The 26,979-nt window shown below is 40.8% G+C and overlaps 1 protein-coding gene and 1 pseudogene across 1 annotated transcript; both read left to right on the top strand.

The window, feature by feature from the left end:
* The first annotated feature begins 1,329 nt into the window (after positions 1-1,329).
* LOC135230746 (coiled-coil-helix-coiled-coil-helix domain-containing protein 2-like) lies at positions 1,330-3,110 on the top strand (annotated as a pseudogene).
* Positions 3,111-7,242: 4,132 nt separating this feature from the next.
* On the top strand, positions 7,243-26,635 carry LOC135230747 (guanylate-binding protein 3-like). The gene is made up of 11 exons (XM_064282202.1): positions 7,243-7,400; positions 11,067-11,262; positions 16,027-16,154; positions 18,144-18,253; positions 18,457-18,653; positions 20,291-20,536; positions 21,420-21,700; positions 22,659-22,871; positions 24,292-24,394; positions 24,741-24,934; positions 25,792-26,635. The coding sequence occupies exons 2-11, from the start codon at positions 11,073-11,075 to the stop codon at positions 26,029-26,031; spliced, it is 1,902 nt and encodes a 633-aa protein (XP_064138272.1). The 5' UTR covers positions 7,243-7,400; positions 11,067-11,072; the 3' UTR covers positions 26,032-26,635.
* The last annotated feature ends 344 nt before the right edge of the window (positions 26,636-26,979 follow it).

The raw sequence follows: 26,979 nt of genomic DNA, 5'->3' as shown, positions 1-26,979 counted from the left end.
TTTAAGTGAAAGTTTACAAATCAAGTCAGTCTCTCACATATAAACTTATATACACCTTACTACATACTCTCATTTACTCTCTCCATAATGAGTCAGCTCACTCTCTCCTTCCAGTCTCTCCTTTTGTGACCGTTTTGCCAGTTTCTAACCCTCTCTACCCTTCCATCTCCCCTCCAGACAGGAGATGCCAACACAGTCTCAAGTGTCCACCTGATACAAGTAGCTCACTCTTCATCAGTATCTCTCTCCAACCCATTGTCCAGTCCCTTCCGTGTCTGATGAGTTGTCTTCAGGAATGGTTCCTGTCCTGGGCCAACAGAAGGTTTGGGGACCATGACCGCCGGGATTCTTCTAGTCTCAGTCAGACCATTAAGTCTGATCTTTTTATGAGAGTTTGGGGTCTGCATCCCACTGTTCTCCTGCTCCCTCAGGAGTTCTCTGTTGTGCTCCCTGTCAGGGCAGTCATCGGTTGTGGCCGGGCACCATCTAGTTCTTCTGGTCTCAGGATGGTGTAAGTCTCTAGTTCATGTGGCCCTTTCTGTCTCTTGGGCTCATAGTTATCATGTGACCTTGGTGTTCTTCATTCTCCTTTGATCCAGGTGAGTTGAGACCAATTGATGCATCTTAGATGGCCCCTGTTGGCGTTTAAGACCCCAGACGCCACACTTCAAAGTGGGATGCAGAATGTTTTCTTAATAGAATTTATTTTGCCAATTGACCTATAAGTCCCCTTAAGCCATAGTCCCCAAACCCCCACCCTTGCTCCGCTGACCTTCAAAGCATTCAGTTTATCCCGGAAACTTCTTTGCTTTTGGTCCACTCCAGTTGAGCTGACCTTCCCTGTATTGAGTATTGTCCTTCCCTTTACCTAAAGTAGTTCTTATCTACTAACTAATCAGTAAATAACCTTCTCCCACCCTCCCTCCCTCCCCCCCCCATAACCACAAAAGAACGTGTTCTTCTCGGTTTATACTACTATAAAACAAGACTCTTGGTAAGCCTGAGGCCTATGCCAGTTGTGCAGGTTCCAGACTGCGAACCATTGCCCTGCTTAACTTCACTGCCCAGAGGATTTCACATATGGCCTGAATTCAAGGCCAGGCACAGAACCTCAGCACCTTCACCTTGGAGTGTATGTTGCTTCAGAGGAGAGACCTCCATAGGTTACAAACAAGTTGTATGACTATTTTGTACCTGCTTGTTCTTAAATGTCTGTAAGAATTGAATCCACAGCTTTTTTTTTTTTTTCATGTAACTAAAAACCTGTTATCAAGTTTTTTGAGATTGGAGACTCTCTCCTCAGCATTTCTCACATTTAGAAGCTGGTCCACCTCCTAGTTACTATGCCACTTGGAAGCCAGAGTCTCACTTCCCACAGGGGCCCTCCTGCCAGCCAGGTTCATCAGAGGAGAGCCATGCCCAGGTCAGCCCCGACATCTGCTATTGGCTTATCTGCTGTTGCACCCCAGCAGTCAGGTTTGGTGGCCCAGATGGCAACCCCTACTGCCCATGTCATCGTGGGCTCTTCTGTCACTGGGCCATGCCATCACTGGAGGCTTCAGTGGAGTAAATAATGCTGAGCCCTCAAGGCCTGACATCACTTGCCAGGAGCCTCAGAGAGCCTAACCAGCATACCAGCAACAGCAGTTTGGCCCTTGCCGCTATGAGATGAAACAGTTTTTGGAGAGTGCCCAGAACCAGAGTGACCTCAAGCTTTGTGAGGGTTTCAGTGAGGTGTTGAAGCAGTGCAGATTTGCAAATGGATTAGTGTAATCAAGTTCAAATAGAAGAAATGGAAAATCTGCTTTCATGACCAGGTTAATGTGGCATAAAACCGTAGTTTTTAGAAAATAGGAACGAGAATCTAGTTGCCTAGCAGCATTGCGTTGGTGAGGCAACCTGCACGTGTATTTGGGGGAGAGGCAGGAAGTTTTCCTAGTCAGGTTTTACCACAATAATGCTACATAACAGAATCCCCCAAAATGTGAACGGTTTATGAAAATAAATATTAATATCTTCCTCACGTAACTCAAATTGGCCACTGAAGTTACTTCCAGCCTACTAGTTACCTTCAAGTCTATTTCACGTGTCCTTTTCATTTGTGATTGACCTTGAGAAGCAAGTCCTGCCTGGGGCCTGCTGTCCTCATGTGGAGTGCAGGTGGGGCACAACGGAGCTACTAGGAACCTGTAATGTCTTTTTAAAACTCTGCTTAGAAACGACACACTAAATAAAGTGGGGAAATATAACGTTTCCACAAGAGCAAGGCAGGAATAGTGAATATATGTTGAATAATAAAATATTCCATAGGGGGGACTAGACCTAGCCAGCATATCAAACAGTTAATGCCATTCTAATACAGTTAATGATAACCCATTACATATTGTAGCTGATTACGTATCCTATTAGCTGGTGAGCCTGGGTGTAACCTTGCTTATATCATAAGCGTAGTATTATCTCTAGACTAAAGTATATTGCTCTTCTTTCGTTAGTATCATTTAAGATAAACACGAAAATGTTAGAAGGCTAGAGCAAAGGGATGGAGGTCAACCTATGCTGGCTTAAGAGTATGGATACCTACTAGCTATGATTGAGTTGAGGGGATAACAGAATCATGGAACATGTGCAGTTTAGGAATGGATATGCCAATAACAGTGTTTCTAATGACATTTAACACTGGGTTATTACACTAATGCTCTCCATAGGGCACACTGAGAACTGACCCAAGAGCAGGTCTCTGCCTTTTTAAAAATCGCAGCCTCATTCCTTGAAGAAGAACAAACAGTGGCTACTCTAAAAGTCAGAACCTGGCACAGAGGCAAAACCCTTCCCTACTGACTGGGAAAGTTGCCCTCATCACTAAGACATATACATTGAGGAGTTAATTTTTGTTCCTATTGAGAACTGAAGCTTTACAGGAAGCTCTACTGCCAACATGTAGTAGGCAGCATTTTAGAACCATGGCCAGGATAGCTTTAGCTAAAATATCAGAGTCTAAGAAAAACAAGATATTTATGCAAATCCAGATTTTAAATATTAAAAAAAAATTAGTACACACAAATTCCCAGTCTCCTGAGGCAGAATGATGAGAACTTGTACCAAACAGCATTGAACAGGAATTCCATTTTACAGAAAGAGAAATTGCAACTACTTTTCCATTATTTAAATGAGCTTAGTTCTTGAACCCCTGTTTCCTCCGGGGGTAGAAAACTTCTTTCCAATACAAGTCCTTTTTTTTTTTTTTGGTGTAAACTCATTCTGTATTTGGTATGTGATCAAGGAAGAAGAATCACACTCCAGGCTCTTCCCCAAGAATTGAGAAGAAGCATACCTTGGGAGAGAGGTGTCTGTGTCATGCCATGGTCCTATCAGCCAGCGCAGAAAAGGAGTTACCCAAATAGCTAAGAGCTGTATCACCAGGTTCACGCATTTTGCTTCGAGATTGGCTGCCCTAGCAAGTTGAACTTTCCCTTAAACTCATTTCACTGTTACTGAAGAGCATAGGCTGAGGGAACAGAACAGGGAGAAAAAATCAGCTGATTATATTGAGGAGCTGGTAGCGTGAGGGGGGGAAAAAAAAGAGTTAAAAACAGGCTAAAAGGTCCAGAACCCGCAGATTGATCTTTTTCTGTCTAAACAGAATAGGTACATGTCAGGCTATGGCTGCAGTTTCCATTTCCCTCACACTCTACTAAATATAGGAACAAAGACAAACGAGGATGGGGTTTAGTTGGCAGGCATCTGAGTCACTTCCCATTGCAGGACTAAGTGTTCTACTCTATTCCTACATTTGTAATGTGGTTTTTAGACTCCAGCGTCCTAAAAGGGTAGTAGAGGTGAGTGAGAAGGTAACCACTGGTGAGGTAGTTATCTAGATACAAGAGGCTTCAAGGAACCCACGGCACAGAAGGAAACTTATACTATTTTTTTTTTTACTGTGTCAGCCCTTTACAAGGATCAGTACACAGGCACGTGGATGCTCATATTGTGTGTTAGATCCTGCTTTCTCTTCTGGTGTAGTGTTTATGGACAAACTCCCAACCCTGGCCCCAACTCTTAAAGTCTTTTGACTTTGGATTTTGTGAATGTTCTGACAGCCAAGAAACATCAAGCCAGTAACTGCTTTTTTTCCTTTTAAATGGGAACAGAAGAGGGTTCAGAGTGAGCACTGTCTGATTAACAAAGAGATCTGACACCCAAGTCACAAATTTTAAAATTTCTCAACTTCAAATGGCCCATCCCTGAGAACTATTGAAAATTTGTAAAGGGGATACTTTTTGTCTCTCATCACACCAGACCAGATGCTATGGCTATGAAGAGGGTCAAAGCACCTGACTCTTATGGTAATTTCCAGATCAGCTCTCCTGAAGAAGGGTGAGATGATTTTTTCCACTGGGCTCATTTGTAACCTATTCCTCAGGGACGTCAGAGCAGCCTGAGTCAATGAAGGGCCTTCCTGAAGGAAGAATGGCTAGGAGTCAGGGCTGTAGCCCAGACAGTGCCTATCAGTAATACAGCACAAGGCTAAGTTTTACCTCATTTAAGGGTGGATGAGTGGAGGTAGGCACCATGGGCTGAACTTTTGTGAAGAGGGACACAGAGGACCAAACAGGGTCTCTCAGAGAATGGCATGAGAGACACTTTTGTAACCTCATAAATATGTAATACTAGCATTCCAGTGTCCAGGTCTTACTGGAGGTGCTTTTTTCTTTTAAATAGCTATCCTACAAATTAAAAGCCCCTGTAATTTCAGTTTTCTCCGTATGCCCCATGTTCCAAATAAACTATCACTGAATTGAGGCTGAAATTTTCCTATAGTGATGTAACCTTCTCTCCAGCTTGAGGGTTCTTGTTGCTGTCAAGTCAGCTCTGACTCATGGCAACCAGATGTAGGTAATGTGATTATTATACTAACACACCAAGCAAGGTTTTTTTTACATTATAGGAGTCCCAGGGCGGCCGAAATAGTTAAGTGCTCTACTACTAGCCTAAGGGTTGGTGGCTGGAACCTACCCACGTCTGGCAATCTGGTTCTGAATCAACTCAATGGCAGCTAACAACAACAGCAACATTGCCTTCTGTTTTGTGTAGTCTTGAATCCTTATTCTTAAACCTGTATTTTCTATATCCAGTAATACCCAAGGTGTTTTTAATTTTGCTGTTATTTTTACTGTTTTCTCATGGTGGCAACTCTTTCTCATTCTAGAATTTCCCTAAAGAACCATTATCCCTTCGTACCCACATTTTTCTTAGCTGAAAAATTTCACTCAATGGATTTATGAACTGAAAATAAGTTTGTGCTTCCCTGGAAGGACTGTTATATCCTTAGCCTTGTGGTCTCTCACCACAGCTTGTGAAACAGGATGTTAAAATGACACTTTTCCTGCTTGAGACTTTACACTAGGCACCAAAGCTGAGAACACTAGGTGCCAAATAAGCACACTTTCTAAAACAAGATGCTAGACCATCTTTTCTAGGGTTGACATAATAAAAAAAAAAATGAAAAGAAAAAAAAAAAAAAGAGAAACTTCATGTCAGGTAATGAGAATAAGCCTCATTAACTTATCAGTTTATGAAATCGTTTTAACAATTCTTCTTTTACCACTATTGTTTGCTTGTGACTTAGACTTATAGAACCTAATTTTAAAAGATACTTTTCCTTGAATCAATTATAAGAAGAAAGCTGATGCTGGAAGAAAGACTCGAAATCGTTTTCTTCCATTTCTAAGTGATATTAAAAATATTGCTTTAGAGCCCAAAAGAAATAACTAGTCTTAGATTCTTCATCACTAGACTCTCTCACACCTTTACAGCTTCATCAACAAAAGCAAACACAAAAACAAATGAGAGAGAGAAACTTCTTGGATCCAGTAAGCTAAGAATGATATTGTTTATTCAGGCTTGGGTGGTGTGCCCACCATTCCTCCAACATCAATCTCTGTGGCTCAGGAAGTACAGGACCGCTATACTTACCCCAGCTTGGGTTTAACTCTTGAAATTGCCAAGTTTAATTCTAGGACATGGAAAAATCTGGCATATACTTTTTGATTTACAATAGAACTTTCAGCTTTAAATGTTTTAGAGGTGACCTATTGGCAACCCAGTTGGAGATCATATTTTTAGCTAGGTGTGGCCGTGTGATTAAGTTTGCACATCGAATATGAACAGAAGGGTATATATCCCACTTGTGGGTCTTGGCCAGATAAATTTGAGCCTGCACTCCACTGGTCCCTCTTTTCCTTCCCATTCTTTGGATCCTAGATGTGGCAGCAGCTTTGACCTTGCAGATGAGTACAATGCATTAGTGGGTACAGAACATCAACTGGAAAAGAGCCCGAATATCTTAATGGCCCGGGGCAGGAATGCTTCCACACAAGCCTAGAGTGGTAGGACTGTAACATATCTTCTAAGCCGTAGTAACAGCCTCTTACATGATCTTTGTCTCCAGTATCCTCAGTTTATTCTCCTTCTCCTGCTGCCATAGGATGGATGGAACCCAAGCACAGCTCTGAGCGTGCCTAATGATCTTTAAAGTCTCTACATGATTGTGGAGTAGAGTCCATGACCCAGATCCCAAATGATCTTTCAATCTCCTCTTCAGTGAGCTTGCTACACTGGCAGATTCTTGGTATTCACGTTCCACTATTCCTCCATTATATCTGTGGACTATAATATTGGGCATTTTATATTTTACACTAGGTCCCTGGGTGATACAAATGGTTTGTACTCGACCACTCACCTAAAGGTTGGCAGTTCAAACTCACCCAGCTGTTCAGTGGAAGAAAGGCCTGGAGATTTTCTGCAAAGATTATATATAGCACAGTTCTTTTCTGTAACACATGAGCTCGCCTTGTGTTGGAATCAATTTCACAGCAATGGTAGTTTTTTTTTTTTTTTAATATCACACACACACGTATTTTTATGGTTAATGAAAAATATACTTTGGAAAGAGAAGAGAAAAATGAGGACATAAAAAGTTAAAAAAAAAAAAAAAACCCTCTTCCCTGACAAATTACTCCTAAGATACAGGTTTTTGAAATATTCTCATCCTCCTGTTACTTTGTTAACATTCACACCTGGTGCCCTGTATTTACTGTGGGGACCAAGGACACCTAAGCCAACTGTGAAAGAGGAAGGAGCCTGGGTTTCTGAAGCTGGGTTTAGAGAAACGCGGACTTTACACCGGCCACACCCGGTGTCTAGCCTCTTGACTCGATAAAAACTGTTAGCTGCACAAAAGGGCATGTATTTTCGGTTTCCATCCTGAGTCTTAAAGTGATAGCTGTAATATCCAGCTTGCTTTTCAGCTTCTAAAAGGAGCAATCCCCTTTCCGAAGGAGTCACTTGCAGGAGGAGAGGCCCCTGAAATATCGTTCTCTGGCTCACAGCTACCGCGCCAGGTAAGTTCTTTCCAAAAACAGAGTCTTCCATGTACATTTCTGTTACCTACTAAAAACAGCAATAGCAACACACATTCCGAAATGCCCTGGCAGCGGGAGGAGGCGCGGTGGCTGGATGATGTCTGGCCCAAAGGAGCTTTGCTACGGGCAACTCAGCTTCTCAGTTTGGACCAGAGGCCGCTATTTGGCGACAGCTCGGGCACCATGTTCCCAGGATGCGCTGCTCCCCCTCCGACATCCTGCCAGGGCTCCTAGATGGCAGATGGAGGAGTGCATCCTACCCTCATCTTTGGAAAGGGGGACTGACGTCCTTTCTCAGATGAGGGAGGAAATTCCATCCCCCTCGCAGAGACTCTGCGGTGGGATGGCTTCCTCCTGTCTCTCACCTCCCTCCCTCGGACTTTGGCTGAGTACCCTCTCTCCTGCATTGGAGAAACAAAGAAAAAACAGGGTCCTTATCTTACTTTTTTTTTTTTTATCTGACAGACACTTTAAATCTCAAAAGATTGTTTCTTGCTTATTTTGGTATTGAGCACACTTAATGTTCCATTGATTCTGCAAAGCTGTATTTTTATGGGATAATTCATCCTCACTCTCTCTCGCCGACTATTAAAAATAGCTATGAGGTCTAAGCCTGTTAATCAGGCACTGTTTCTAAAAGCTTCTAGTCCGTTCATTCACGGCATCAGATAACCTGTGATCCTTACTGAAAATACGGCTCTTGGGCATTTTTAACTATTACTGCATATGATTCTTATGAACAGTAACTTGGAAACCATTAATGGTCTACCCAGTCTCATTGAACTATCTCATTCTATTTGTTTAATTTGGAATTAAAAGCTTCTTGGCTTAGATATCTGTGTTTTGCATAAAAATAAAAAAGTACTTTGTAAGCTCATGTAATCTTCCCCCAGAATTTTAAAATATTAAATCTAAGGAATAAACTATACATTTCTCCTGCTTATAACACAACCCTGGTGGCACGGTGGTTACAGCTGTTAACCAAAAGGTCAGCAGTTTGAATCTACCAGGCGCTCCCTGGAAACCCTATGGGGCAGTTCTACTCTGTCCCATGCGGTCACTGTGAGTCCAAATCGACTGGACAGCACCGACTAGTAGTAGTAGTAGTATAACACAACAGTAAAAGGCTCAAATTTTACTTGACCAACTCTGTTCCCCACCATTTATAGAAAAAAGAAAAGACATCATATGGTGGAAGTCTGTTCAGAATGAAATTGTTGATATTTCTGATGAAAATGATCCAGTTACCTTAGTATTTCTTGGTAATTTGCAAATTACATAACATATTGATACATTTTACTGCAAGGCTTAACTTCCTCATTGTATAAACGGTACTTTAATCCTGAAAAGTGAAAAATAGTTTGAGAGCCTATATGCTGTTAGCTTGGACAGCAATGAATCAGGCAGGAATTATTGTTTTATCCATAATGCTGATAAGCGAGTCTTACCAAAAAACCCAAACCAAACTCATTGCCATCCAGTTGATTCCGACTCAATAGAGACCTATAGGGCAAAGTAGAACTGCCCCATAGGGTTTCCAAGGAGCGTCTGGTGAATTCAAACTGCTGACCTTTTGGTTCGTAGCTGAACTCAACTACTATGCCACCAGGGATTTTGGAGAGGTAAATTCCTCTCTAAAGGTCTCACAGGCAATAATTAGGGTAGGATTTGAACCCAGGCAGCCTGACTCCAGAATCTCTGCTCTAGCCCTTAGGACTTCTTTGGGTTCTTCTTGCCTGACTCTTCCTCCAAGGTGCTCTCCCTGTCAGCCCTCCCACTGTGTCCACTCTGGCCTGCTTATTCTCTTCAGGGGACACATCCTCTGCTGGCTTGCATGGGAAAGAACTGCTACTGCTTCTGTCCATACCCAATCCTCACCTTCATAGACACTTAAATCTTATCTTCTTAGACACTCAAAATGTTTAAGCAATTTTTATATAGCATTTACTATGTACCAGGCAAGATTTTAAGTGCATTATAAATAATATGAGGTATTTGGAATCTGCTCTAGGAGATAGTTAATATTAGTCTCTCCATTTTATAAGAGGAGAAACTAAGACACAGAAAATTAAGTATCTTTCTATGGTCACACAGTTACTAAAGTGTAGGAACATGGGAATGTTAGCTATTGATGTCTTAGATAACAGAATAAAGGGACAGCAAAACTCCTTGGTCTCAGTCTCTTGGAGTCAGAAACTCTCCACTGCTTTTGAGGAAAACAAAGAGAGGTCTCACCCAGATGTGAAAAGCCTGTCAGATCTGGGCAGATTCTCAAATACCCTGGCTACTGGCCCTCTTCTCTGTCAGCCTATAAACAAGAAATATCCTTTTCTTTCTGTTACATAAACTAATTCCTGGACCAGTATCTTTGTCTACACACTGTAAAGAGCTTTCCTTTTCATTTTGAGAGACAGCGACATTCTTTTTCTCTCCTTCCTTCTCTCAAGGTCATTCCTCCCTCCAATCTGCCTCTTGCTTCCCTCAGTTCACTAAACCTATCCTCATCAAGGTCAGTGATCATCTCCATTTGTCTCTTTCTCAGGGAGGCCTTGCCTGATCACCCCACATATAAATACAACCCCAACACTCCCTATCCCCTGCTTGTATTTCTCCAAAGCATTTACATGCATATATATTTTTGTGCAATTTTTTAAATTTATTATCTGTCTTCTCCACTAGAATAGAGCTCACATGAGGCAGGAATTTGTATCCACCTTGTTCACAGTTGAATCCTGAACAGTGCCCTGCACAGGGTCGGTAGTCAATATATAGGGAGCTCCTAGAACCTTTTCTGACCCCTCCTTCTCCTCTCCATTAAGTCCCACTCTGCCTCTACTTACCCACCAATTATTAATGTTCTCAGGGACTCATCTGTCCTTTTCTTTCCTTTTCTATTCATTTTATGCATCACACAGGAAAGGTTCTTTGAGAGCTCTTGCAGGGATCAATAAGGTAATGTGTATAAGGCATCTATATAAGACTTTGAAATGGAAGGTGTCTTGGTTGTCTAGTGCTGCTATAACAGAAATATCACAAGTGGATGGCTTTAACGAAGAGAAATTTATTCTGTCACAAGCTAGTAGGCTACAAGTCCAAATTCAGAGCATCAGCTCCAGGGGAAGGCTTTCTCTCTCTGTCAGCTCTGGAGGACGGTCCTTGTCTTCTATCTTCCCCTAGACTAGGAGCTTCTCAGTGCAGGGACCCTAGGTCCAAAGAACACACTCTTCTCCTGGGATAACTTTCTTTTTGACATGAGGTCCCCAAGTCTCTCTGCTTGCTTCTTTCTTTTATATCTCAAAAGAGAGTGACTTAAATCATAATCTAATCTTGTAGATTGAATCCTACCTCGTTAACATAATTGTTGTTAATCCCACTTCATCAACTTCATAGAGACAGGATTTACAACATGCAGGAAAATCATATCAGATTACGAAATTGTGGAAAATCATGGCATAGCCAAGTTGACACACATTTTTGAGGGACACAGTTCAATCCATAACAGAAGGCTACATACTTTGCTTACAAAACATAGGAAGCTGATATATACATTCCACAAACAGAAAGCTGATATACACGTACCTTGAATAACCATTAGAGATGACATTAGGTCCTTGCATTCTACTGAGTGTCTCTTCTGGATTGCAGGTTACCATGGCTTCCACATCCATCATGACGGCCCCCATTTGTTTGGTGGAAAATCAGAAAGAGCAGCTGACGGTGAATCCAAAAGCATTAAAGATTCTTAACGAAATTTCTCAGCCTGTGGTGGTAGTGGCCATTGTAGGGCTGTATCGTACAGGAAAATCCTACCTGATGAACCGCCTGGCAGGACAGAACCATGGTGAGTGTTGTCCTGGGGGAAGGGCCGTTAGTTTGGAACCAGTGATAACACAGTCTCCTCTAGGTCATATTAAGGAAGAGCTGGCTTCTTCCCACTAGAAAAAAACAAAACAGAACAAAAAAAAATTCTGATGCTCATCACCAAATTTATAACTTCAAACTTACGTATCCACAAAATCTGTAGCAAAGAAGAGCTCTTTTCTCCATTAACAAAGAAGAGCTCTTTCAACCCTATGCAAAGATCCACCCCACATGTTCTCTGGATCCCTCCACCTCTGGCAATGATTCTCTTTCTTTCTCCTACATCATTTGTGCATGTGATACAGGATAAAGAGAAGCAGAATCTCTGTATATCTAATATCTCAACAGAGATACCATCTGATTTTTTTTCTCCAGTTCATAGCAACTTTGAGAAATTGTACCCTCTTTCTCTATTTAGTCTTTTCTAAAATGTAAAATATAACACATACATAAAAGTGCAGCACGCATAAATACACAATAAAACTAATAGACATGAATGAACACCTGTGTAACCAATGCTGAGTTCAAGAAATAAAATATTCCCAATATGCAAAAGCCCAAATCTTATACCCTTGTCACACCCTCACACGTAATCACCGATATTTTAGTTTTCCTGGCATTTCTCTTGATTTTTAAAGATGGTTTTACAACCTATGCATACATTTCCAAAAAAGCAATTTAGTTTGACTTGTTTGTAAACTTTATTTAAATGGATTTATATGGTATGCATTCTTTTGTGTCTTGCGTTTTGGCTCATCAAGAAATTATAAGACTTACTTAGTTTATTATATGTATCTGTAATTTATCTATTTGTACTAAATTATAGTATGCTGTTGTATGAAGATACCAGAATTTCTTTATCCATTCATTGTGGATCAACATTTGTATTATATTCAGCTTTTATCTTTTATGAACAAGGTTGTCATGGATTTTTTTTCTACTTATAACTGTTGCTCATGTACACAAACCACTTGTGTACAAATTCCTGGAACTGGATTTGCTGGATCACAGGATATCTGTGTCTTCAGTTGTTACAGATAATATCAAACACATTCTCAAAGTTTAGGGCAATTTAAATGCTTATTAGCAGTAATCGAGAATTTTCCACAACATTACAAAAATTTGCTGATCTGGTTACTATATAAAACCAAAAACTAAAGCAGTTGCCCTCCGGGAAGTACCAACTCACGGCAATGAGTTGTGTGCCAGAGTACAATTGTGCTCGACTGGGTTTTCAATGGCTGACCTTGTGGAAGTAAGTTGCCAATTTGTTCTTTCAGGGTGCCTCTGGGTGGAGTCAAACCACCAATGTTCTGGTTAGCAGCCTAGCACTTACCTGTTTGCGCCAGTTTGCCTCACTATAAGGGAGGTTGAACACCCTTTCAAATACGTATTTCCCACTATTTCCTTTTTGTGAAATCTTTTTTTCCTACTGGATTGTTTTCTTTGATTGTTATTGGTTTTCAGGGAATTGCCCATAGTCTGTCAGTGAAGACCTTGTAGCCATTTTTTTTCCCCTCGCTTCCTCTTAGCACCGCTAAGGATTAAAATTTAGTCCACTAAACTCTCAGGGCCACCGTGCTTATCTCACTGTCTCTGTCTTTGTCTCTGTTTCTGTCTTCGTCCCTCACTCCCTCCCTTTCTCCTTATCACTCTTTTTTCTTCTCATTTACTCTGTCTGCTTTCCTTTCTCCATTTCCCCTTCTTGTTTCCCAATTTCCCCCTTGGCTTCTAAGCAAGCATTTTGTCTTTATTTTTATTTTAGGGGAGTTCTTGATCATCAAGAAGGAAGGGGGGACACTTTTCCTTGCCTGGTCCAAATAAATTCATAAGGATATTTTTTGATGGATTGTGGTTCAGAACCTCAGGAGACAGATTTCAACAATGTCCTTTATTTTCTACTCAAGATAAGATCAAGTAATAACCAGGCGATTTCCCAGCACTCTGCTGAGGAAGTCCCTGACCTCAAGATGTTTTAAAATTTCTGACTTGTGTCTCTACCACCCCACCTGTATCACAGGAAGAACAGAAAGAAAAAGATTCACTTCCAGTCATGGTCCATGAGCAAGACCAGGTCGCTATTTCTGTTGCTTTGTTTTTTTTATACCTCTGATGACTAAGATTTATGACCTTCAATTACACCTTGCCCTTCCACATTGGGGCCCTGAAGTTAGGCTTGCTCTATATTATTTAGCAAACATCAAAAATTATCATGATGTAGAAGAGTACAAAGGAGCCCTGGTGGTGCAGTGGTTAAAAACTCTGCTGCTAAGTGAAAAGTGGGTGCTTTGTACCCACCAGCCATTCCATAGGAGAAAGATGTGGCAATCAGCTTCTGTAAAGATTTATGGGGCAGTTCTACTCTTTCTTATAGGGTTGTTTTGAGTAGGAATTCACTCAAGAATGGGCAATGGGTTTAGAAGAGTGCAGACCAACCCATGCTTTTATATTCACTCCTTGGAGAAAACATAGGCTAGGGGGGTAAAATGAATGGCCTGAGCCATGCTGAACCACGTTCCCCTAGAAGTTTCCTTACCACCTCTAGTCTCAGTTGAGGAAAGCACTGCACATGGCAGATGCTCAAAATCTTGGACTCTTTAACAGGATATATTATCCACAGATTCCTGGACATAACCATCAGATCTTATCTCACTGTGGGTTTAAGCCATTGGAAAGAAAATCCAGCAAGCTTCAAGGGTCTTTACTGCTTTCTCCTCTATTGTATCCCCCTCTTGAAGCAATGAACATTTTTCTGGAAGAGGAGAGAGGAAAAAAAAAAACAACACAGGAACAATGGGGAGAAGCAAATCCAACAGATAACCCACTCGAGGGGTAATGAAAGTATTTAATGGAGAGACCATTTACAAGGATAAAGACAGGGCAATGTGAACCAACGAGGGATGGTGAAACACCTAGACAGTGGTAATAACAGTAGCAGTGTAGCCATTATCATCTCTAGGCCTGAAGAGGCAAGCAAAGAGTGAATAGCAGAATGTGGCAGGATTAGAGTTATTGGGTGAGGCTGAGTGAAAGGAGTTGTGACCTGATATAGAGGAACAGAGGCACTGAATATTGTGGCCTAGCAGGGTGGAGGTGAGGGAGCGAGTGTCTTCTTTCTGCTCTCCTGGGTACCTCCCACTGGTTGAATTCTACCAGAAGCCAGAGGCCAAGGGAGCCTTCGTGATAGAGGACATAAAGGTCTATGTCCTTGGGCACAGGTCAGGGTGTAGAGCAGGAAGGGTTAATCTGATGGGAAAAGGAGGTGGACAAAGACAACTAGTATATCAGAATTTTATCTGCCAAGCTGAAAATTATGAAGACTTCCTTACCAAGTTATGAAACCTTGGCATGCTTTGACTCCCCCCACTTCACTTCCTGTCCCATCCTTTTCTTCTCTAGATTTATCAAATCCTTTTAATCATTTTTCTACTACTTTCACCCTAGTTGGCCACATCATTATATCAGACTGTTGATATAATGTAGCCCACGGGGAAACAGGCTGGGAGTCAGGGGGCCTGTGTTAAGTTTAGGCTATATGTCTAAGTAGCTGTGCCAACCAGTGACAGTTTCTGGGTTTCAGTCTCATCATTCAGAAAATGAGCGAGTTGGACAAAATGATCACTTCACTTTTTCCCAGCTCTAAAATTCTTGAAACCTCCTAATGGTTCCAGGATCTAAATTCCTACTTACTTAGGCATTTTAATACCACACTGATTTTCCTAAATTCTTCTTGATTTTTTGTCATCCATCTCAAACAATTAATTAATTTCCATTGTCTAACCAGTCATATCTCCTTAATTGTGCATTCAGACCCCCGAATCACCTATTTCTCAACTACATTTCAGGCTCAATTCTCACTACTCTGTACTGGAAGCCTGTTTCAGCAGAACTGGACTCTAGAAACTGTTCACTCCTTTCTCTTCCCATGTCAAGGTCTCCTCCAGTTAGGTGGTTTTCTCTTAACATGAGACCAAATAAGGAAAAGGAAGCTCTGCATAATGGTAATCCAGAAACAGAGCTGTCTTCTCAGCTCTCTCTCTAATCCCACTATACATTTCATGCTTTTTCTTTCCTCTTGCGCATCAGATAAAAATAGAAACAAATCAAACCCTTTGCTGCAAGTTGATTCTGACTCATAGCAACCCTACAGGACAGAGGAGAACTACTCCATAGGGGTTACAAGGCTGTAATCTTTAGGAAAGCCAACTGCCACATCTTTCTCCTGTGGAGTAGCTGGTGGGTTCAAACCTTCAACCTAGCAGTCAACAGATAGTGCTTAACAACTGCGCTACCAGAGCTCCTCAGAGTTTGCTAAAAAACCAAACCCAACCCACTGCTGTCGAGTCGATGCTGACTCATAGTGACCCTACAGGACAGAGTAGAACTGCCCGATAGAGTTTCCAAGGAGTGCCTCGTGGATTCGAACTGCCAGCCTCTTGGTTAGCAGCCATAGCACTTAACCACTACACCAGCAGAGTTTCTACAGTTTAATAAAGTTTGCATTAATTCTGTAACATGATATAGTTTGACTCTTTAAAGGAATAAGGTGAGCAGGGGATACAAAGTGTTTCTTGAGAAGGGACTTAATATATATAACAGTTTGATTGGCTTTTCTTGCTTAAATGGAAGAAACTCCTCTCCATGCTAGGCACTTGCCATACTACAATTTTAATTAACCTTTGCAGCTCCTGAGCAGCCTGGACTATCTGCTATCACTGATGTTGCTTTACTTTCTTCCCTATAGGCTTCCGTCTGGGCTCCACGGTGAGGTCTGAAACCAAGGGCATCTGGATGTGGTGTGTACCTCACCCCTCCAAACGCAGGCACACCCTGGTCCTTCTGGACACCGAGGGCCTGGGCGATGTGGAAAAGGTAAGACAGAGAGTCATGGAGAAGTCATCTTTGCTCTTGACTCTCATTTACCTTTTAATTTGCCACGTTAATCCAACTTTTGTGACATGTTGTTATGATAAAATTAGGGATAATGAGGTTAAATTTTATTTCCTTGAATTTATTTCCTTTGTATGCTCAAATATTATTGGTATATTAGGGATAGATCTTCTTTTGTTTAACACTAGGATGAATAAAAATATTAATAAATGCTTTCTGAGCAGTTGAATTTCAGGGCTCTGTGCTAAGTGTTGTAGGTAAAGAGTGAATAAGGCAAAGGCCCAGAGCCTAGTTGAAGACTCAACATGTACAAAGTGTGATCAGCATCAGTCGTCGTGAATGCAAGAAAGTGAACACCTAACCCAGACCTATGGGTTAGAGGGAACTATGATTCATGGAATCAATGGGAGCTACCAGTTAAAGAATGTGGAGCCGATGGGGTTGGAGGTAGAAACCATGAGATTAGGGTTTCAGTGAAGTAATCTATCTAAATAACCTTCAGAAAAGCTTCATCTACGTGAGGAATATTCATAAAGATTTTGGTTCAAGACTCTGGGCTTTGGAGATTAACTCTCCACTAGCTTCTCTATAAAACCATGAGCTTGACCCACAAAAAACATTGTAAATGGGACAATTTTAGGTATTTTGTCTTTATAATATTAAATGCAATGAATCATTTCTCCTTATTTAATTTCTCCTTTTTCCTTATTGAGTCTAAGTTCAAAGTAGCAGCAGTAGATATTTGGTGTTCATTACTGCCAAAAAAAAAATAACAACAAAAAATTTGGGGAGATTTTACCCTGAATCTCTTTTCCAGGCTCAGCTTCTGCTCCTTCACACCTACCCCATGCTTCACTTAAATGGAATAACTCTAGAATACTTCTAAATGACTCATACTCTCTAACATTTCTGACGTGATTTGTGTTGATTTAGACACCTGTATGATCCCTTTTCCTATACAAGTTCATATTCTATGAATTCCTAAAAGACTAGCTATTTTCAGTCTCCTGACATCCTATACCAGTCAGATGTACATCTTCTCCTCACTTATTGACTAACTCATTTTCAGACATTTCGTATTTACTACAATAGTAAAAAATCGACTATGTGACTGTTTTGTGCATTAATGATGTACATCTGGCAGTAACGAATGCCGAGGTGCAAGGTGAGAGTGACGCTGACTGTGATGGTTAAGGTTATGTGTCGACTTGGCTGGGCCGTGATTCTCAGTGGCTTGGCACTTATGTAATGACGTAGTCATCGTCCATTTTGTGATCTGATGTGGCCATCTTCCATTACTGCATAATGCCAATTTTGCCTAAAGACCTGCTCTTTGAAACCTAACCATGTCAGTAAATGAGGAGAGGGTGTAGTCATTTCTTGCTCTGAATCCACAGCGTACTTATTGCTATTTATTGGCATTACCCCTTTTTCTTTTACATTGTAACTATTGGGCCACTCCTGGCAGAGATTATAGTCTTGGTTGCAATTATATGTTCACATGTTTATCTACCTTTCTGGAAAGTCATCTTCTTGAGGTTAGGAACAACCATATAGAACTTTGTACTCATACAACCAAAGTGTCCAGAGTTTATGGATGCCCAATGAACAGTTGTTTAATTTAATGAAATAATATTTCATCCTTAATATAGTCCTCAGTCAAGAAAAAAAAATTGCCGAAGTTATTGTCCACCTTTTACTGAGTACCTACTGTGATCTAAACTATGTATTAAACATTTACACACATTGACAGTGTCATTCACTTAGTTAAAAAAAAGAAAGAACCTGAAGCCCTGAGAGTGATCAATGTAAGTAAAAATATGAGGTTTGAATTTAACATTGTTTTCAAAAGGTATGCTATCTTCCCTATTCAGCTATAGAACAGCTGAAGTAGTAAATGCACAAATCAAATCAATGAACAAACAAATGAAGAGCAGACTCCCATGTCTCTTGCTCTAATGTGCTTTCTAGGGTGACCCTAAGAATGACTCGTGGATCTTTGCACTGGCTGTGCTCCTGAGCAGTACCTTTGTCTACAACAGCTTGTCCACCATCAACCACCAGGCTCTGGAGCAGCTACAGTATCCTTCCAGGAACCCAACCACCATGTTTGTGGAGCTTATGGGAATGGAAACTGAGACTATTTCTTTTTTCTTGTGATTCAGTTTTCATGAATGAGGAAGAGGGAACATGGGGCAAATTAGAATGTTTATAAAATTTATTTCCAAGTGAGATCTGGGAATTGTGGTGTTGAATACTACTCCTTCCTTAGCTAACCTCCCAGCTATGTGACTGAACTAACAGAGCTAATCAGGGCAAAATCCTCCTCCAGATCTGATGAGGTAGAGGATTCCACTGAGTTTGTGAGTTTCTTTCCAGACTTTGTTTGGGCTGTTCGTGATTTCAGCCTGGAGCTGAAGTTAGATGAACGCCCTATCACCGAAGATGAGTACCTGGAGAATGCCTTGAAGTTGATTTCAGGTATCAGTGCATGTTCTGGGGGGTGGAAGGTTCAGTAGAGGGTGATATATATCAAGTGAGCCTTGTCGTTCAGCATTTGAAGTCAACATGTATTTGAGACTGGATAGAGGCCCAGGAAAATGGTGATTGAGGGGAAGGCATGATTTTAGTGGGTTATTATTACCTGAAAATATCCAGTGGCTGGAGTTTAAGCTCACTGAGGAAATTTAAGGCCCAATGTTGAACCAAATGATTTCAGAGCCATTGGTACCATGAAAAAAAAAATTTCAAATTACAATCACTTCTATAACTTCTTAAGGTCCACATACCTGTGTTCCTTATTAAGTGTGCCTCCTGGTTTGAGAAAAAGAGTTCAAGAAATTGGAAGTTGTTAAACACAGAATCACAGTGAAATCAAATGGCATAGTTTTCAAAATATATTTCAGGAAGCATATTTTAGTAAATGATCCCTGGTGGCTCAGGGGGCAGTTCTACTCTGTCACGTGGGATCAGTATGAGCCTAAATCAACTCAATGGCACACAACAACATATTTTACTAGCTTTGAGAGTTACATCTGTGAGAGTGAAACCTGTGAGAGCCGGAACATGGCAGGACTGCCTTGTTTTTGCAAGTCTTATGAGTTTTCTGCCTTTGACAGGGTGCAGTCTTACTACTTTGCTATCACTCATTTTAGTGGAAAATATTCGAGTTTTACTTTTCTCACAGGTTTGCACCTTATAAAGGTTCTGGCTTTTGCAGGCTTTGCTGCATACTAAAGTCAGAAAAAAAATTGAGATATCCTTTCAGAAAGACTGTCAAATCCTGTTTTGTTCTGTTAACGTCACATACATCATTCTACATCCTTAAGTGATAAGTTATCATTTTAATATTATGAACTTATTACATGGATTACATTTAGGAGGGTGTCTAACTGATAGCATTAGAAAGAATATCCATTTTCATTTATTCATTTCTTCAACAAACACTTATTAAACGGCTGATATCTGCCACAGTATCTCTCTGCAAGACATGGTCAAGTCCTGTATAATGTGACGTAGGGAAGTTGTGAGGTCTCCAAATTACATTCGGGCTAACCCTACTCATTGAAGGCTTTTGCTGAAAGAATCTCTAAAAGTATTTATGATGTGTGTATTTTGGGGCTCTGATTTTAAATTTTTCTTTATTGACCTGAGTATCACCTCTCCTCATAATATTTTTCCAGCAACATCTTATCCTTATATCAAGCATTACTTTGTTTTTGAAACCACATTTTATTTCTGACACAAGGGCGGTAAGATCAGAAAAGTACTTCTGATCAGTTCTTTTTATGTGTCAGTCATTCAATAAACATTTATTAAACGATTACTGAACTCCATACACAGATTAAGGAAACCAAATGTAAGTTTGTTTACTTGGGATAGATGCTACCATTTCCTCTCCAGAACTGCCTCCTTGACTCTTTGTTCTGTCCACAAATGGATTTTTTAATTTTTTTTTGCTTTGGGTAGATTGGTTCAAGGCTGATTTGCACAATTGGATAAAAGGAGATTTAAAGACAAGAGAGTACACTGATGCACAGGTCCCTGGAAATAAAAGTCAACAGATTCCTTTCCTGAAGGCTTCCCCTTCAATGATTGCTCTTTTTCTAATTTGGCAGGTAGGAATCCCAAAATCCAAAATTCCAACCTGGCTAGAGAGTGTATCAGGCATTTCTTCCCAAAACGGAAGTGCTTTGTCTTTGACCGGCCAACAAATGAAAAAACTCTCTTAGCCCATATTGAAGAGCTGCCAGAAGAGCAGCTGAATTGTCATTTCCAGATGCAAGCAAAAAACTTCTGTTCCTATATCTTCACCCACTCAAAGACCAAGACTCTGAGACAAGGCATCATTGTCACCGGGGACCGTGAGTCACCTTTGCCCCAAGCATGTCTCTCTGTGGATCAGTGTGTGGTGAAGCTGTGATTGTTCTGTGGGTTTCTCTGTAATTCTGTTTGCATTTGTATATGAATGTCCAGAAGCAGACGTTCATGCCGCACATAGTAATGCATTTTTCTTAAGTATTTTCTCTCTACCTGAGGGTTTATTGAGGCCAAATATATCTTAAGAAAATAATCCACTAATCATACAGACACAAATTGCTGTTAAGGAGAGAAGATCTGTGTTGTGTAGAGAAGTCCTATGGGATACAAGTGCCTCTCAGGGTAGAATAGATAGTTCATAAAATTACACAAATCAGAAAATACATAGTAGGCCATGAGTCCCTGCAAGCCCATTGAGATTTTGAAAAAGGAAGTTAAACATAATCTACATACAGGGCCATATTCATGAGCATATGACCTGTGCAGTTGTATGGTGTCCGTGCTGAAATGGGTCCATACTTGGTTTAATGTTCTATGTTGTCATCTTGAAATTGTTTTTCTTTCTTTTTCCACAAAGAACCTATATTTCTTTTGGAACTGACTCTATAAGTTATGTAATTACTTTGACTATCTAGTAAACATTCTTTATTTTATTTAAATAGAAATGTATTTTTCCAGGAATCACTGGAAAAGATATTGGTTGTGATCAATAATTCAATTTTATATAGTAATGAAATGGAGGATCACAAAAGAAAGAATAAATAGGGGAAAAAGTGATGTTACTTTAAGGAAATGGATTCATCAAAAAAGAAAAGAAGGGAAAGAAGTTCATGTTAAATTTAGAATGCTGATCACTAAAAGTTTTTAAAACAGTAAGCGAGAACTTGATATTTATCCCGAAATTTGTTCATTTGCTGGCTCATTCAGGGCTGGGGACTCTGGTGGAGACCTATGTGGGTGCCATCAACAGTGGAGCAGTACCTTGTTTAGAGAACGCGGTAACAACTCTGGCCCAACGTGAGAACTCGGCAGCTGTGCAGAAGGCAGCTGACCACTACAGAGAGCAAATGGCCCAGCGTGTGAGGCTCCTGACAGCCACGCTCCAGGAGCTGCTGGACGTGCACGCGGCCTGTGAGAGGGAAGCTATTGCACTCTTCATGGAGCACTCCTTCAAGGACGACAAGAGGGAGTTCCACAAACAGCTCGTGGTACTTGTCTTAGCACTTATCATTCCTGATTCCTGTCCATCTTTTTGACTCCATGCTTTATGTCTTTCATGTAGTAGAAGGAGCTTGGATTGTAGGGAGTGACAGGGATCTACAGGGTTGCCATTCACGTTTTTTCTAAAAGATGTGTACTTCATTTTTTATTTCTGTACAACAGATTATTATGAACTTAGCATTCACACACTTATCAGCTCATGGTTTTTTATTTCAGAAGTTCAGCACAGCATGTATGGGTTGTCTGCTCAGGGTATCACAAATTAAAATTGAGGTGTCTTCTGGGCTTTATTCTCAACTGGAGGCTCTGGGGAACACCACTTTATCTTCATGCCAACAATGGATTCATCAAATCCTTCTCTTTAATCTCTCTGACTTCCTCTTCTGCCAACAGCTGGGAATCACTACTTTTAAAAATCAAGAACCATTGCCATCGAATCGATTATGGCACATAAGGACCCTGAAGGACAGAGTAGAACTGGTGGAAACGGTTTCTAAGGAGCAGCGAGTGGATTTGAACTGCTGACTTTTTGGTTAGCAGCCAAACTCTTACTCACACTCAAATCCTATTTGAGAGAATTCATGAAGGGTTCCAAAGTCTTCTCAGAGTGCATTTAAGTCATTACTGTGTTGGTTGCTTTTTCATGTTTACATTTTCATCCATAGCAACCCAGGTTCTCTGAGGAAACTCTCCTTCCAGCCAAATTCACTTTTCTATTACTCGTTGCGATTGTTGGATCACTGTTAATTATGCTGTACAGCTAGGGAAACCATAGAGTTCATGTCGTCCACCCCTACCACTCATATATTATATATATCATTGTACTTGACCAGTGTTTAACACAAGTCTTCTGACTCCAATCCGAGGCTATCAACCGGCTTCTTCCAAGAGGACCATCCTTTCTAAAAGCTTCTCTCTATTGTATTTCTCGACATTTCCCTGCAGTGCACCATAGAGAAAAAGAAGGAAGACTTTATGCTGCAGAATGAAGAGGAATCTGTGAAATACTGCCAGACTGAGCTTAACCAACTTTCAAAGCCCCTGATGGAAAGTATTTCAAGAGGAACTTTCTCTGTTCCTGGAGGACACAGTCTCTACTTAGAAGCAAAGAAAAAAGTTGAACAGGGCTATGAGCAAGTGCCCAGGAAAGGAGTTAAGGTGAGGAATAAGGGAAGAGGAGGGAAGGTCAGCAGAGTAGAGGCAGGGAGCCTTTGTCCTACTGAAAATCTAAGACGACAGCACCAGTAGTGGGGAAAAAGTATAGCATGCTGAGTTCTCAACATTTTTAGTTTTATATCCACGGTTAGAAACTCTTGAAGAAATCACAAATATTTATTTCAAAGCAAGGAATTAGAATCAGAAATCCATATGACAAAAAACATTTCTTTCATTTTTCAAACAATGTGATCATTTTGTGCTAATGCCAAAAGCCAAACTAGCTGCCATCAAGTCAACTCCAACTCATAGTGATCCCATGTGTGTCAGAGGAGAACTGCTCCATAGGATTTTCAATGGCTGTGATCTTTCAGAATTAGATCACCAGGCCTTTCTCCTGAGGCACCTCTGGGTGGGTTCAAACCACCAACCTTTTGGTTAGTAGTTGAGCACTTAATGTTTGCACCATGCAGGGACTCCATGCTAAGTACAGGAAATACAATATTAAAGAAATAATCTTTGTTCTTAGGAAGGTCATGATCATTTTGAGACAGAGAAATAGTCAGTTGGATATGGTGTGATAAGGGTCATCATAATGTTATGCACAGATAGTAATGAGGATGATGACTATGATAATTATAGTGGCTAGCACATATTGAGCACTTATTTCTTATACCAGGCATGGTCTTAAGACTTTTGTTGGATTATAACTTAATCCTCAGAATAATATTATTCTCATTTTATATATATAAAGATTTGGTGATCTGCTTCCGTAAAGATTACAGCCTATAAAACATTATGGTGGGGCAGTTCTACTCTGTCACATGGGCTCACTATGAGTCAGAATCAATTCAATGACACCTAACAACAACAACAACAATGCTATTATAGCATTACTACTGTTATCCACATTATACAGTTGAGAAATATGATACACAGAGAGGTTTATAAGTTGCTCAGTGTCACACAGAAAGCGAGTGGTAGAGCTAGTAGGGCAGCTCAGAGTACTTAGCATCTATTCCAAACCAGGAATGCATTCAAGGAAATCTTCCTGCAAGAGATGATAGGCAATAAAAGTTGAAGTATTGATCGATGTTATCCTAGTTAAGAAAGTATAGAACAACATCCAGGTAGAAAAAAAAAAGAATGTGCAAATATGTGAAACAACATATGTGTTTGTAGAACTGCACACAAGGCTGGTTGGCTGTTACCAAAGGAAACAGCTGTGATGGAAGGTTTTCATGTCCCCCAAAGGGGCTTGGAATTTATGCTGTAGTCACAGAAGAAAGGAAGCTCTGGGGGAATCCTAAGCAGGTTTTAAATTATTCAGGGTCAGATTTGGGGTTTTATGAAACAGTAATTCTCCAGTAAGAGACTAGATCTCTGCTGCCTGCCATGTCTTTGATCCTTCTTGTTTCCTCAGGCAACTGAGGTCCTCAAGAACTTCCTGCAATTACAGATGGCAATAGAGAAATCCATCCTGCAGTCAGACAGAGCACTCACAGATGGAGAGAAGGCCATAGCAGGTACAGGGGCAGGGCTCAGCCCACAGTGGGGTAGAGAGGCTCCTGCAAAGCCCTCTGAGGACCTAAGATGAAGATCTTCTGAAATAATGAGCTTCCTGTCTTCTATGGAACACACACTCTGTTGAGTCTGAAAAGAACCAGAGGGAGTTGTGGTTGTATGTCCAACTAGATAATTAGGGCCTATCCCATCGCATTCTGAAGAGTATCTTTGAAGGTGTCGATACAAGGATAATTCAGAGAGTTGCACTCTCCCTTTTTTAAAGTCATTTTAATCTCCGGGCACAAGAGGATACAGCTCAGGCTTGACCTGTTGTTTTCTTCCCTCTCTACAACCTTTGTGGGACAGTGGAGCGGGCCAAGATGGAGGCAGCTGAGAAGGAAAAGGAGCTGCTGAAACAGAAACAGGAGGAGCAGCAACAAAAGATGGAGGCTCAAGAGAGGAGCTTCAAGAAAAACATGGAGCGATTAAAAGAGAAGATGGACAGAGAAAGAGAAAACCTTCTGAGAGAGCAGGAAATGATGTTTGAGCATAAACTGAAGGTAAGTGTGCCCTGGGAGTCCTCAGTGTCTGAGGGAGAATGCCATGGTACCTAAAGAAGGGAAGGGTCAAAATTTGAAACAAAAACATGGTCTTGGCAGGAAACACATGAAACATTTGGTTTACTAAAATCTGAAATCCATCTGAACCCTGCTGAAGTCCTAAAATCTCCAAGACTCCAGTACCTTCTTTAGTGCTAGGCTCTGGACAGGACAAATAAATTCCCCCAGAGCATGGGCTGCCATTTGTTGTGATTATACAGTAGTATCATTATGCCCTTGTTGAATATGGCCTTAGACCTATAGTCTTAGGCTTCCTGGTACAACATTGAAGAGACCTGAAATAGATCCATCGGGCCTTGAAAGATTAGACTTGGCCTGGTATGAAATAAAGGGTGCAAAATCTCTGATACTCGCTGCATTTGTTTCCAAATCTGCTGGAGTCAACCTACGCATCCTGGAGTGAAATGCATTCATTGTCCTGACCTGGATCTTGATAAGCAGTTTCCTATACAGGGTCAGCAGTTCCCATTACTTGTTAGATGTGTGTGGCCATGCTCCCTCAGTTGGAACTGAGAATTAATTTGCACCAAATGTACATTCCCTCCAAAGGGCATCCTTTCAGCTGGAAAGCATTGTGACCTAGCCACAGTGCTCCCCACTCTCAGTGAGTTGGTGGTGATGGAATTTTAGGAATGTTGCAACCATGGAAACATGTGAAGACACTGGAAAAACTCATCCAAGAGCTCTGTAAGGTGGTGGAGAAATATACATGCTCACAGCTGGAGAAATTGTTAAATGCAAAACCGTGATTCTTGATAATTGTCTTTTTTAAAAGATACCCTCTTTTGCCTTTATAGGTCCAAGAAGAACTGCTTAGAGAAGGATTTGAAAAGAAATCTGAGAAATTAAAAGAAGAGATAAATTGGCTAAAGGAAGAGATAAATCGGCTAAAAGAAGAGATTGAAAAGACTAAAAAGAAACGCTCAGGATTTTCACAGTTCCTTTATGACGCTGGCAATATGGTATCGGTAGAACTACCTGATGTTAGTAAACTACGTGGGGCAAGGGTGAAGCTTCTCAGCTCACACATTAAATAGGTTGGAATTCATGTTAGACAAATTATAAAATGAGGTTTCTTTTGATTTAATAGCTTAATACCAGTGGCTCATTTTTAAAAAATATGTCATCCTAGTTTTATTCAAGAAAAGTTTAAAAGTAAAGATTACTGTCATGGATTGAATTGTGTCCCCCAAAAATGTGTGTATTAACTTGGTTAGGCCACGATTCCCACTATTCTGTGGTTGTCCTCCATTTTGTGATTATAATGTTATGTTAAAGAAGATTAGGGTGGGATTGTAACACCCTTAGCAGGTCACATCCCTGATCCAATGTAAAGGGAGTTTCCCTGAAGTGTGGCCTGTAGCACCTTTTATCTCTCCAGAGATAAAAGGAAAGAGAAGCAAGTAGAGAGTTGGGGACCTCATACCACCAATAAAGCTGTGCCAGAAGCGGAGCACACCCTTTGGACCTGAGGTTCCTGCGGCGGGGAGATGCTCCCAGACCAAGGAAAGACTGATGCATCACAATGACTTTCTTCCAGAGAGGACAAAGAGAGAAAGCCTTCCCCTGGAGCTGATGTCCTGAATTTGGATTTGTTGCCATCTCAACTGTGAGAGAATAAACTTTTCCTTGTTAAAACCATCCACTTGGGGTATTTCTGTTATAGCAGCACTAGATGACTAAGACAATTACCAAAGGTTGTGTTCCTCAAACTAAGTTTTGATTTAATTAATTAAGAAATGGGAAACAAGTTGAAGATAATGAAATTGTTCATAGAAAAGATACAGGCAAAGCAAAACCACAAGTGGAAAGATGAAGAAAATGTAGTTTATATCACATACATGGAGATAATTTCTTTAGACTATTAGGAGCTGCCAAAAATCAGTGATAATAAGAACAGCAGCAAAACCAAAAAACCAAACCCATTGCTGTCAAGTTGGTTCCGATGCATAGTGACCCTATAGGACAGAGTAGAACTGCCCCAT

The sequence above is a fragment of the Loxodonta africana genome, chromosome 3 (assembly GCF_030014295.1).
Source record: "Loxodonta africana isolate mLoxAfr1 chromosome 3, mLoxAfr1.hap2, whole genome shotgun sequence".
In the NCBI taxonomy this organism is placed as follows: domain Eukaryota; kingdom Metazoa; phylum Chordata; class Mammalia; order Proboscidea; family Elephantidae; genus Loxodonta; species Loxodonta africana.
Note: the sequence above shows the minus strand (reverse complement) of the source record. Positions and strands in the feature narration are given on the sequence as shown.